General features: G+C 40.7%; 2 protein-coding genes across 3 annotated transcripts in view; one reads left to right on the top strand and one right to left on the bottom strand.

The window, feature by feature from the left end:
- The first annotated feature begins 5,538 nt into the window (after positions 1-5,538).
- LOC111980664 (lysine-specific demethylase 2B-like) overlaps positions 5,539-12,627 on the top strand; it is a 45,549-nt gene continuing 38,460 nt past the window's right edge. Inside the window, exons 1-6 of the mRNA XM_070449501.1 lie at positions 5,539-5,878; positions 6,255-6,361; positions 10,690-10,834; positions 11,702-11,780; positions 11,931-11,977; positions 12,416-12,594. Of these exons, the coding sequence (XP_070305602.1) occupies positions 5,863-5,878; positions 6,255-6,361; positions 10,690-10,834; positions 11,702-11,780; positions 11,931-11,977; positions 12,416-12,594 (573 nt within the window). The 5' untranslated portion in view covers positions 5,539-5,862. The remainder of the gene's footprint in view (positions 5,879-6,254; positions 6,362-10,689; positions 10,835-11,701; positions 11,781-11,930; positions 11,978-12,415; positions 12,595-12,627) is intronic.
- Positions 6,940-10,666, bottom strand: LOC111980663 (calcium release-activated calcium channel protein 1). 2 transcript variants are annotated; one of them, XM_070449502.1, is made up of 2 exons: positions 8,819-10,666; positions 6,940-8,551 (listed from the first exon to the last, which is right to left on the bottom strand). In XM_070449502.1, exons 1-2 carry the CDS (start codon positions 8,973-8,975, stop codon positions 7,995-7,997), a joined length of 714 nt encoding a protein of 237 aa, XP_070305603.1. In that variant the 5' UTR covers positions 8,976-10,666; the 3' UTR covers positions 6,940-7,994. The 2 variants fall into 2 exon arrangements, with proteins under 2 accessions (XP_070305603.1, XP_023867288.1); XM_024011520.2 differs by having other exon boundaries at positions 6,940-8,555; positions 8,862-10,665.

Here is a 12,627-nt window from a genome sequence, read left to right as displayed (position 1 = left end):
TCTGACACTGCATGGTATAGAGGTCCTGGATGGCAGGAAGATTGGCCCCAGTGATGTACTGGGCTGTACGCACTACCCTCTGTAGTGCCTTGCGGTCGGAGGCCGAGCAGTTGCCGTACCAGGCAGTGATGCAACCAGTCAGGATGCTCTCGATGGTGCAGCTGTAGAACTTTTTGAGGATCTGAGGACCCATGCCAAATCTTTTCAGTCTCCTGAGGGGGAATAGGCTTTGTCGTGCACTCTTCAMGACTGCCTTGGTGTGTTTGGACCATGATAGTTTGTTGGTGATGTGGACACCAAGGAACTTGAACTTCTTAACCTGCTCCACTACAGCCCCATCGATGAGAATGGGGGCGTGCTCGGCCCTCTTTTTCCTGTAGTCCACAATCATCTCCTTTGTCTTGATCACGTTGAGGGAGAGGTTGTTATCCTGGCACCACACKGYCAGTKYTCTGACCTCCTACCTATAGGCTGTCTCATTGTTGTCAGTGATCAGGCCTACCACTGTTGTGTCATTGGCAAACTTAATGATGGTGTTGGAGTCGTGCCTGGCCATGCAGTCATGAGTGAAAAGGGAGTACAGGAGGGAACTGAGCACGACCCCTGAGGGGCCCCCGTGTTGAAAATCAGCATGGCGGATGTGTTGTTACCTACCCTTACCACCTGGGGGTGGCCCGTCAGGAAGTCCAGGATCCAGCTGCAGAGGGAGGTGTTTAGTCACAGGGTCCTTAGCTTAGTGATGAGTTTGAGGGCACTATGGTGTTGAACACTGAGCCGTAGTCAATGAATAGCATTCTCACATAAGTGTTCCTTTTGTCCAGGTGGGAAAGGGCATTGTGGAGTGCAATAGATATTGCATCATCTGTGGATCTGTTGGGGCGGTATGCAAATTGGAGTGGGTCTAGGGTTTCTTGGATATTGGTGTTGATGTGAGCCATGACCAGCCTTTCAAAGCAGTTCATGGCTACAGACGTGAGTGCTACGTGTCGGTCGGTAGTCATTTAGACAGGTTACCTTAGTGTTCTTGGGCAGAGGGACTATGCTGGTCTGCTTGAAACATGTTGGTATTACAGACTCAGTCAGGGACAGGTTGAAAATGTCAGTGAAGACACTTGCCAGTTGGTCAGCGCATGCTCGGAGTACACGTCCTGGAAATCTGTCTGGCCCTGCGGCCTTGTGAATGTTGACCTGTTTAAAGGTCTTACTCACATCGGCTTCGGAGAGCGTAATCACACAGTCACCCGGAACAGCTGATGCACTCATGCATGCTTCAGTGTTGCTTGCCTCGAAACGGGCATAGAAGAAAATGTAGCTCGTCTGGTAGGCTCGTGTCACTGGGCAGCTTGCGGCTGTGCTTCGCTTTGTAGTTTGTAATAGTTTGCAAGTCCTGCCACATCCGACGAGTGTCGGAGCCGGTGGAGTACGAGTCAATCTTAGTCATGTATTGACGCTTTGCCTGTTTGATGGTTCGTCGGAGGGCATAGTGGGATTTCTTAGCTTAGCATCTGCGTCATCTAACCACTTCTTTATTGACCGAGTCACTGGTGTTTCCTGCTTTAGTTTTTGCATGTAAGCAGGAACAAGGAGGATAGAATTATGGAGAGATTTGCCAAATGGAGGGCGAGGGAGAGCTTTGTATGCGTCTCTGTGTTTGGAGTAAAGGTGGTCTAGAGTGTTTTTTCCCCTCTGCTTGCACATTTAACATGCTGGTAGGAATTAGGTAAAACGTATTTAAGTTTCCCTGCATTAAAGTCCCCGGCCACTAGGAGCGCCGCCTCTGGATGAGCGTTTAACTGTTTTCTTATGGCCATATACAGCTCATTGAGTGCGGTCTTACTGCAAGCATCGGTTTGTAGTGGTAAATAGACAGCTACAAAGAATATAGATGAAAACTCTCTTGGTAAATATTGTGGTCGACAGCTTATCATGAGATACTCTACCTCAGGCGAGCAAAATGTTGAGACTTTTACTATTATTTTTCGTGCACCAGCTGTTTACAAATAAACACAGACTGCCACTCCTTGTCTTACCGGAGGCAGCTGTTCTATCTTGCCAATGCACCGAAAACTCAGCCAGCTGTATGTTATTCATGTCGTCGTTCAGCCAAGACTCGGTGAAACATAAGATATTACAGTTTTTAATGTCCCGTTGGTAGGATATACATGATCGTAGTTCATCTATTTTGTTATCCAATGATTGTAGGTTGGCTAATAGGACTGATGGTAAAGGCTGATTACCCACTCGCCGTCGGATCCTTACAAGGCAACCCGACCTACGTCCCCGATATCTCTGTCTCTTTCTCCTGCGATTGACGGGGATGAGGGCCTTGTCGGGGGTCTGAAGTAAATCCTTTGTGTCCGACTTGTTAAAGAAAAAATCTTCTTCCAGTACGAGATGAGTAATCGCTGTCCTGAAATCTAGAAGATCTTTTCGGTCATAAGAGTTGGTGGCAGAAACATTATGTACAAAATAAGTTACAAATAAYGCGAAAAATACACACAATAGCACAATTGGTTAAGAGACCGTAAAACGGCAGCCATCTCCTGTGCCATTGGAATACATGACTACCTCCAATTACCTCATACCCCTGAACATCGACTCGGTATTGGTACTCCCTGTATATAGTCATGTTATTTTTTAAACTTGTTATTCATTGTTTATTTGTATCATTTTATTCGGATCCCAATTAGCGTTTGCCAAAGCAGCAGCTATTCTTTCTGGGTTCCACAAAAAAACACAAAACATGACAAGTAACATAACACTGATAGACAAGGATAGTCACACAAATTTAAAATACAATGAGATACAAACAATACAACAACAAAAACAAAATGGTATGTTAGTGTGTCTGTGTGGCCTTGAATTTGTTTTGGACTTGAGGACTGTGTATAGACCCCTGATGGCATGTCTTGTGGGGTATGTATGGGTGTCTGAGCTGAATGTTATTTGATTATGCAGACAATCTGGAATTTTTATTACAGTAATATTTCTCATAACTAGAAGAGAAGCAGTTAATCTATCGTCAACCCTCAACCAGGATAGACTGGCATGCATGTTGATGTTAGCTCTGTATGCGCAGTTAAGGGCAAAGCCTGCTGTTCTGTTTTGAGCCAGCAGCAGCTTTGYTAGTTCTTTCTTTGCTGCACTTGACCATAATACCGGACAGTAATCAAAATTGTGTGTATTGACATTCATATTGCACTGTACAGCTTTACCTAAGGATTGGGGATCAATGAAATGGGCTATCAGTCTACTCAATACCCAATATATTTTTTCCTAACATCCTCCTCAGAGTTATCAGACTCCAAAACATCCACACAGTATTGTTTTTCTTCTGGAATAGTGTTCAATACACATAGGTTGACAATAAATGTGGCTCAATTCACAGTTGTTTCAGAGTCTCGCAATGAGCTATGATGCTAATGTTCTCTGGGTGTCACTGATAACCCAAATCATTGATCCACAATCCATAGAGGCTGTACAGTGAAATAAGAATGCCCCCAATGCAATTCTAAAGTCTAATACATCCAGTGTGATTTCAACAGATTTTTGTCAAATTAAACTTTTGTTGAATTTATATGAGAACATTTCAACCTCGTTTAGCATGATTTATTCCAGTATGGCATGATTCCACTATTTGTATTGTTTGCATTTGACATTCATTGAGAGACCTTTATGTTGAAGGCAAACAGCAAATTCCACTGTTTTGGCTAATCTTTATTGTGGTTAGCTTATGTGAAATAGGTGTGTCCGACCACCATTAATCAAATTAGATCCGTTTTATAAATTAGGGGTATTTTAGATGATGACATTTAGCTAGATAGTCAGCTAGCTAACTATAGCTACTGAAACAGATTGTCGTTTTGTTATGTTTTTGGGGAAGAACATTGTTTGCATCCATCAGCTAGCTAGCTTTTTTTACGACCAGCACTGTCTCTAGAGCTTGGGTAAGTGTGTCTGCACTCGTGCAGCAGCGGCACGGGCGCCAGACACAACTTTACCAGCATCATAGCATACATATTGGTGAATCGTTGTGACATATGAAATACGAGTGATAGTGTAATCAATGTGTAATAACTAAGTCAAAAATGAAATGTTAAATTATTATGTGACGTGTAGTCATATTCGGGTCCTGATTGGTCAACATGCTTATTTGACACGTCAAATAGTGTTATTATCTTTTTTGACACTCAAAGACCCAAACGGCGTTCGTAGGTAAGGATGACAGCAGTGGTGTAGTCTACGGTGATACGGTTATCACTTATTATTGATATCTACATAGCGCATTGATGTGAATCACACTGCTGCTTTCTCATTTAGCTATTTGCGCCTTACAGATTGTGGTTGTTGTGGATGGCTGTTCACAAATCTAAAATGTGTAGCTGAACCCATAATGGTTGAATTCAAGAAGTTTAAGCTGCCTATCAATCATTGTTTTTGAAACCTGTGGACAGCCAGTGAAAAATGCGCTCTTGTAACAGCTGCATAGTGCGGATCCAAGCCTATGGAATAAAAGTAGGGCTTTAATTGCTCAATCCAATTCATGCTGCTAAAATAAATCCATAGGCCTAATGGACATATGCTCAAACTCGCACACTTTTGATAGACTTAAAAGGGTCCATCTGTAGTTGCTACATCAATTTTTGGACTAAATTATATATCAATTGATTCTTGAAGAATATAACATATAAATGCTAACTTATAAAATAATATAACTTATAAACTGTCACACTCCATGAGAACCCAAAATATAAGCTTGGTTTTCTCCAATGTTTGTAAACATTGTACATGTAAACAAACACTGTATACCTACAAGCGTTTATTCAAATTGGTTAATCTTTGGATGACGACAGCAGTCTCACTATTGGAAGACATAGCTTGGACTGTAGCCTACAAAATCCTATTCTTGCTCTTTTCCCGCGATTGATCAAACTAATTTGGTGTGTCATCATAGTGGTCTCTGATTTGTGGTCAGACTCGCTCAGGTGGAACAAACTTAAACGTTCGAATTTTTTCAATGCTGATTTCAATGTCATTGAGAAAACAGAAGTGTCCGATTTTTTTTCTCGCAAACATCCTTTCTGAATGTAAAAGTAATCCTTGAAGTAATCATCAAATTTTTCAAAAGTATCCAATCTGATTACAATATTTTTGCTGATAATGTAAAATGCTGTTTATTCAGTCTATGGAGATGAATACACAGGGGATTAGTTGGAGAGCAAGAAGCATGGTACTACTGTTGCATGACATAGCCTAAATTTTGCACACATCATTTATTTTGAGGTATTAGGCCTAGGTTTAAAGGCGTTGCATGGTTAACCCTCCATCTGCATTGGCCGTGCAGCATTTAGGGTGATATGGCCTCTGTAGGGCATTCACACTTCTTGCGCTTCACSGAACAGTGCAGAGCTGTTGTGAAGGAAGTTGTCAAGGAAGTGAGTTTGTGTTTATACTAGACCTCCCGCCCCCACTTACCATCAACCAATCATGTCAATGCGGAGCCCTCTGCATTGTTAAAACATTTTCGTTWTGCATGGCGATGCGGTACAGAGCTCAATTTGGCAACTGTATGTCTCAAAAGGCTCGGCAATGGCGTCACACCATCCATACCGCGCCTCCGACCACCTTTCGGATCAAGCATAAATTCTCTTTTACTGCGTCACCATTTAGACCCATGGGCCGTGACTGGTTCTCTCCATTTAAAAAAATAATCTTTCAACAGGTAATAAGGATGTAGCTATAGGACCTACACTTTTTTCCTTTCCCACTATACTGTATCTGAGGGAGAATGGCTGAAGACAAACATCACGGACAGGGCATGTTTCGTCTAGGTAGAGGAATATTACCTTACATGGAAGTCTCATGACTGTCACCACGGGTGCGTTCAAGACAAAGTTGATTTCCAGTGTGTAAATGGAGAGGTGAGGTAGATTAAGTAATTGTAGCCTACATTTGCATGCATCTTTATTAGTGTAGATGAGCTGTCCACAACTTTGACAATTTGTCTGTAATTCAATGAAACACTGAAATAACGAAATATTGCACACAAGTCTGTTACTACTGTGGAAACAGCGATTAGTTCATAAAAAAATTGATTTGGTGAAACAAAGTGAATGAATTCAGTTTGGATTTGTATGGATTTGGGTGTAAACTATAACAGTATGTCAGGTTTTGAGATTGGCTTCAACACAAATTAGTGAATCAAGGAAAAAAACGGTATGAAAGCAACTGGAAGTTATTTTACCTGGACAAAGGTCAGCTTTATGAGGGCTTCTGGGTGGACGCAGTGGCCAAATGTGGAACAGTGTCGGACTTTGRAAGAGAAGAGGCAACAACAACGACAATATACACAACTCCTAAGGTACATACTTTGTATTTTGAAGCATTTAAAAGTTTGTCTTTTACTTGGTGTTGCAGGTGTGGTGCTGAGCCCCCTAGCAGACCAGGGTTCAAATACTATTTCAAATATCTCAATTACTTTCACATACATTTCAAAGTATTCTGATATTTATTTGAAAAGACAAGTAGTTGAATATTGGAATGTATTTGGAAAGTATTGGCAGCTATTTGAAAATACTCAAATACACTTCCATGCATTTAACCCAGGTATTTGAAAATACTTTTAAATTACTTCCAAAATAATTGCTTCAGGCCACATTATTTGAAAAATAAAGAAAAAATCATAAAATACACATGTATTTGAACCCAGGTCTGGTGATGATCAATTCACTGTATGGTGAGGTGTCCCACTTTTCTCTGCTTAAGGTACATCTGTTGGATGTAAGATCAGTTTTAATGGAAACACAGTCAACGTACCAGTGAATAGGACATACCACAGAAGGACAACAGGAGGACCACCCTAAAGTGCTTCATCTCTGTTGATCTCTGGACACGTAGTAAAATGCCATAATTTAACAAATAAAGAGAGCACATCATGAGTAAGATCTTAGTAACTTTACTTCTCTGAAACAGGACCACTGAACATGATCAGACTTGTAATGAGGTCACAGCACCATCTGTCTATCATTCCCCAATGGCAATTTGAGGTATTAAAAAATGTATCCTAGAAGCAAAACAAAAAGCAAATGGTTACATGGTTTAAGGATGTTCTATATTTACCAAGACCTACCAACTTAGTGTGCAAACAAGTCAGAGGGTGCACTTTTGACAGGAAATTAAAGCAACATAACACMTTTTACAAAGCAAATTGTGTTGAGAAAATATGTGCAGTTCATTTCTGTATTCACTGTTTAAGCAGCAGTGAAAATAGCTTTATGTCACAAAAACATTGTTCAGACAACCATGGTACAAATTTTTTAATTGAATAACAAATAGTTTACATAATAGTAAACTGTTGTGAGTTTATGCAGTAACATTTGGACTACAAATAACTTAAGCAGGCCGATTACATTTAATATCAAACATTAACTCTAAAAAGTAAAAATCAGAACATTAGGTTGAATACGGAACATATTCACCTCTTACAGAAGTAATGCCACATTCAAGACAACTCGGAACTTACATTTCCTGCTTGGAAACTCGTTGTAGAAAGATGAGAAATGGGTTTCCCAGGAAGCTCTACGCAAATTTTAACTTGCGAGGTTCAGAGTTGTCTTAAACACCATAAGACCTTCAGTGGTGCTCATAACAATAAAGCAAGCCACCTTGTCACAATAGATTGTTAATGAGAGCCCTCTTCAGCCCCATGCATTATTACCTGCAAGGTAAATGGAATTTTAAAAAACTGTCCACAATACAAACGCTCCAAGTGCCAGTTAAGACAGTGTTTTTTTTCTGTTGAAAATGTGTACATGCGTTAAGTGGCATAGTTTTACAGTTATATGCAAGTAAAAAATCTAGAAATGTGAACATTTCAAACAGTGAATAGCACAACACTTTCATATAAATGATGCAGTGTTTTTAATAGAAATGTCAAACTAATGGCAAAAGTATTGTCGTGGTAGAGATATCTATCTTGTCAGAGTGGTCAGTCTTTAAGGGAATTGAGAGCTGGGGGATTGCATGAGGGACTCCCCTCTGCCGTCCAGCTCATTCTGCAGCCTGGTCAGGTTGGATAGCTCCTCCAGCTCCTGGAACTGTCTGTCTGTCTTGTGGCTGACAAGGGAACGGTAGAAATGTACAGCAAATACTATAAATATCAGGCCAAAAGGCACCATGATGGAGGTGGAGGTGATGGCAGCAGCCACACCTGCAGATATGGTCCCATTGTTGGGATTGTGGTTCTTAGGCCTAATGGGTAGAAATTTGACCCAGCAGAGGAGTACAACCTCAGCCAGGAAGAGCAGGGTGCCAATGACTGTAGAGAAGGCCCAGGCCAGCTCGATGTGGTGGTGCATTCTCTCATGTGGAGACTCCTTCACGGAGTTGAGGTTGTGAACGTTGCTGACTGCCTCAATGTTAGGCAGGATGCAGGTACTAACCATCAGGGCAAAAAGGTGAACAGCCACCAACACAGTGGTGCAGGCACTGAAGGCAATGAGGAGACCAGGTGGGTAAGGATAGGTTGTGTCCAACTGAACCTCCACCATTGCTACCTAGAGAGGAGAAAGGGATAGTAACAGTATGAAATGTATATCAGAGAAAATTAGCATTCATGACAGAACGTCTGGAACTAGAGATCTATAAAAGGGGGAAAAACGTGCTGTCAAAATTCCATCCAGACATGATCTTCCCAAATGAAGAAAAACTGCAATGCAAAACTAGGGGGTGCAAAGAATCTATACAACATGAGATGAATACACAAGGATTCTGCTTTTGGATTATGCCTAGCTGTCATCCTACTATGGACATCAAAGACTTGCCTTTGCTGCAATGCATCTTTGGGCGAGTATATTCCTTACCATAGCGAACCCAGATAGTAGAGCAGACGTTCGACTGGAAGCCTTCAGTTTTGCTCGACTCAAGTAAAGCTTCCTCCAAGACAGTGCTTGCAATGAATGCTCGTTCAGACTCATTGTGCCGCTGAAATTGAATAGACTGAACAGGCGTTGTTTGATTCGTATGTGGCTGTTTAATAAAAACGATAGGCGTTAGCTAGCCAGAGATAACATCCTCGGTGTCCAAATAAATTGATGTAGAAATTGGCAGCAGTTCAGATACTTTCAATCGACTTTCGCTAACGCTATGTTGACATTAAATAATGGCAAAGTATTGTAAGCATAACGCTGTTTAAACTTCATACCGTCTACTTCCTCTGCAGCGCCTCTGAACCGAACATCTAGACCCTGCGGTTTCGCTCGAGCTGGCTGCACCCATAAGCCACTGCGGCGAAGCTTAATAAACTACGCACAATTCTGCCTATCCATAATAAGTATAATAAGTTAGTTGGATCATACAAACAAAAATACATTAAACTTTCACATGGTAACTAGTTACCCTGAAACGATATTTATAGTGCGTACAATAATTTGGTTACTGTCATTAGYCAGTCATGCAGGGCCACTCGTGGAAAATAGAACCTGGCTATCTGAAACGTATGCCGGTGAAGAATGCGAACCAAACAGTGTCAGTTATACTTGCAAATTATTTATAATAATTTGAACGACAGTGGATGATTAWAATTTAGCCATTCGCATGACACGTTGATACAAATGTCTAGCTACTAACTAACAATTTGCAATAATCAATTGAATAATTTTAGACAATGTTCCCACGGCCCATTGTGCCCAAGAGCGTACATGCATGCAATATATCCATATTGAGGGATCTAAACTAGAGCTAGCATGCATGCGGACTCCAAGCAGCTTTTGTTGTGTATGCAATTGCAGGTCTATGACAGACCGCGAAATAGTCGGCGAAATAAATGTAATAGCATTTGTTTGTTATACATTCAGAACTATTTTCATAGTTGACGTGAAGAATAAGTAGTGTGGGAGGTGACGCATGACGTTGTCCAACAATGTTTTGATTCTGTCGGTGACGTTATCCAGCACAAAACAAATATGGTTACCACTTAGTTGAGTCGAAACGCAGTGATAATTAGTTTAAATGTGATTATTATCATTTTTAAATGAAGGGCTGAACAGATACACTAGGCAAGGGCTCAGATCATGGAAGCTGGTGCAGATTCTGGACGCAAGCTGGTGTGTAGCATTATTACCCTATTCTAGCATAGCTAGCCTCGCTTTTAACTGGACTAGCTAGCTAGGTTAGCTGAGATATCAGTGGTAGCCTAGCTTATCATAATTTCATTGACCCTCAGAACAGAAGATGTCATAGGTTGTTAAAATTTGACAAACGTCAGCTTTATGTAGTTACTTAGGCTATATTTTACTTGGTAAATTATAGACGTCATTCACAATCCCACTCAGACTCTGCCTACCGTTGTTATTGTGCATCTTAGCACGTTATGTTAATGTTTGTCTTGGACATAACGAGTGAGGTTATTAACTAGCATTGTTTAATCATCTGTAAAGGTGTTTGCAGCTAAAGGCCCACCTACAACCACAAATACAGCATAGCCACGTGCACCACTGTTTTATTGTTATCTCTCTCGAGCCTACATAAGATAATGTACTGCCTGGCCTTTGCTTTTTCTAATTTGATACGACCGCCCTTATTCAAAACTATACTTGCATGTTCATTATATACTCTAGTACTTTAAGAACATTATTGGTTAGACGTGATAAATATTGACTTTTATAACCTGTATTTTCATTCCTCTACTAGCGCTCCATCTGCCGGACAATGTACGACGAAAATGAGGACTTCTCTGACGTTGAAGAAATTGCAAATGTCAGGGGTTTTAATCTGGAGGAGAAACTTGTTAGTAATTCGTATAACAGACATTTCGTTCAGTTRATGGACGGCAAAGGTAATTTAAAATAAAATGCTTAATTCGTAATTTTAGCCTACCACACTCACTGTCCCCTCACTGGTGGACATGCTTAAAGGCCAGTGCAGTCAAAAATGTAATTYTCTTGTATTTCATATATTTCCACACTGAGGTTGGAATAATACTGTGATACTGCCCATTTAGTGTAAGAGCTGTTTGAAAAGACTGCCTGAAATTTCAGCCTGTTTTGGTAGGATGGAGTTGTGGTGTGCCTTGTGACATCACCAAGTGGTAAATTAGTTAATACACCAATAAGAAAGAGCATTCCAAACCTCTGCCAATAACAGCTAGTTTTCCCATTTTCCCCTCCCCACTCAGACCACTCCCAGACAGTCTTAGGAAAATGATTGCTTGAGAAATTGGTCTTTGCTAAGAAGCTACTGTAGCTACTTTTTTTTGCATTTTAATTGAAAACAATCACAGCAAGGTACTTAATTGTTACCGAGAAATGATTTGATATCGAGATAAAAAATGTCTGCATTGGGCCTTTAAAATGTTCTTCCTTTTCATCCATTGCATTCACACACATTAGGGGAGAAGTTACATTTGGTTAATTTGTCTTTGTGCAGGATGTCCTCACACATCTATGGCAGTGTTTAGACAGGCAGCTGAATTCTGATATTTTTTCCACTAATTTGTCTTTTGACCAATCACAACAGATCTTTTCACATCAGATCTTTTTCAGAGCTGATCTGATTGGTCAAAAGACCAATTAGTGAAGAGAAAAAAAGACCAGAATTGGGCTGCCTGTCTAAACGCAGACATTGAGACGCACACAAATTGTACTCTACTGTACCATGTGCAGAGTGAAGTTATAATGAACACCTACACTTTTTTTATTCTCAGATTTCACTTATGAGTATGTTCAAAGAGAAGCACTTCAGACCCCTCTTATTTTCAAAGCCAAAGATGGACTGGGGCTCAGGTGAGAGATGAGTACAATATGAAGACATGTGAACAATAAAGTCCTATTTAGCCTATTAAATGTTCTTGTTTGCCTTGGTTAAATATTAGGTTTTGTGGAATGGTTTGAAGGTAATATGCTTATCTTGACTTTATTCTTGAAAAAATACAGAATGCCAGACCCGGAGTTCACCGTCAGTGAGATTAAGGGTTTGGTTGGTAAGTCTATCTTTTAAATATTAGGCATGGTACATATTCCTTTCACTGCATAAATCCTTCTCTTAGACTCATCATTTAGTTTGGACAGCAGTGCCCACACTGTACTCAACAATACCCTGCATTTGTTGATGAATGAAAAGCATGCTGCCGGAAAAGGTGTCAAGTCAAAAAGTGTGTGGGTGTTGATGGAAACTTTTTTTAAAGCCTGTAATGCAGGGTTAGATGACTCACTTTACCAAGATGCATTTCAGAAATTTCCAGTGCAGACACAACACACATAGGCCTATCCATCTATATTACAGAAAGTCAGACTGAAATCAGTTACAGTTAAATGCCACTTTTTATTTWGGCTTTTTACTTAATTACCTCTAATAGGATCTCTCATGTGACCTGGTAGTGTTCAGGTTTACGGTAAGACTGCTGTGTTTGTGTTTGCAGGTAGCCGTCGTGCCGTTGATGTGATGGACGTGAGCACTCAGAAAGGCTCTGAGATGAGCATGGCCCAGTTTGTCCGCTACTATGAGACGCCTGAGGAGGAGCGGGACAAACTCTTTAATGTTATCAGCCTGGAGTTCAGTCACACCAAACTGGAGAACCTCGTCAAGAGGCCCACTGTGGTAAGATGGCACCGCCAGTTTTTGATTCATTTA

Source organism: Salvelinus sp. IW2-2015, linkage group LG20 (assembly GCF_002910315.2).
Source record: "Salvelinus sp. IW2-2015 linkage group LG20, ASM291031v2, whole genome shotgun sequence".
Lineage (NCBI taxonomy): Eukaryota > Metazoa > Chordata > Actinopteri > Salmoniformes > Salmonidae > Salvelinus > Salvelinus sp. IW2-2015.
The sequence above is the reverse complement of the archived record's forward strand: the minus strand, read 5'-3'. Positions and strand labels throughout refer to the sequence as shown.

What these genes read in the sequence shown, in the direction of transcription:
- LOC111980663 (XM_070449502.1), bottom strand. Translation starts at nt 8,975, where the DNA reads ATGAGTCTGAACGAGCATTCATTGCAAGCACTGTCTTGGAGGAAGCTT. An exon ending in ATGCATTGCAGCAAAGGCAA is followed by an intron (nt 8,552 to 8,818) that starts GTCTTTGATGTC and finishes CTCTCTAGGTAG; the next exon opens with CAATGGTGGAGGTTCAGTTG.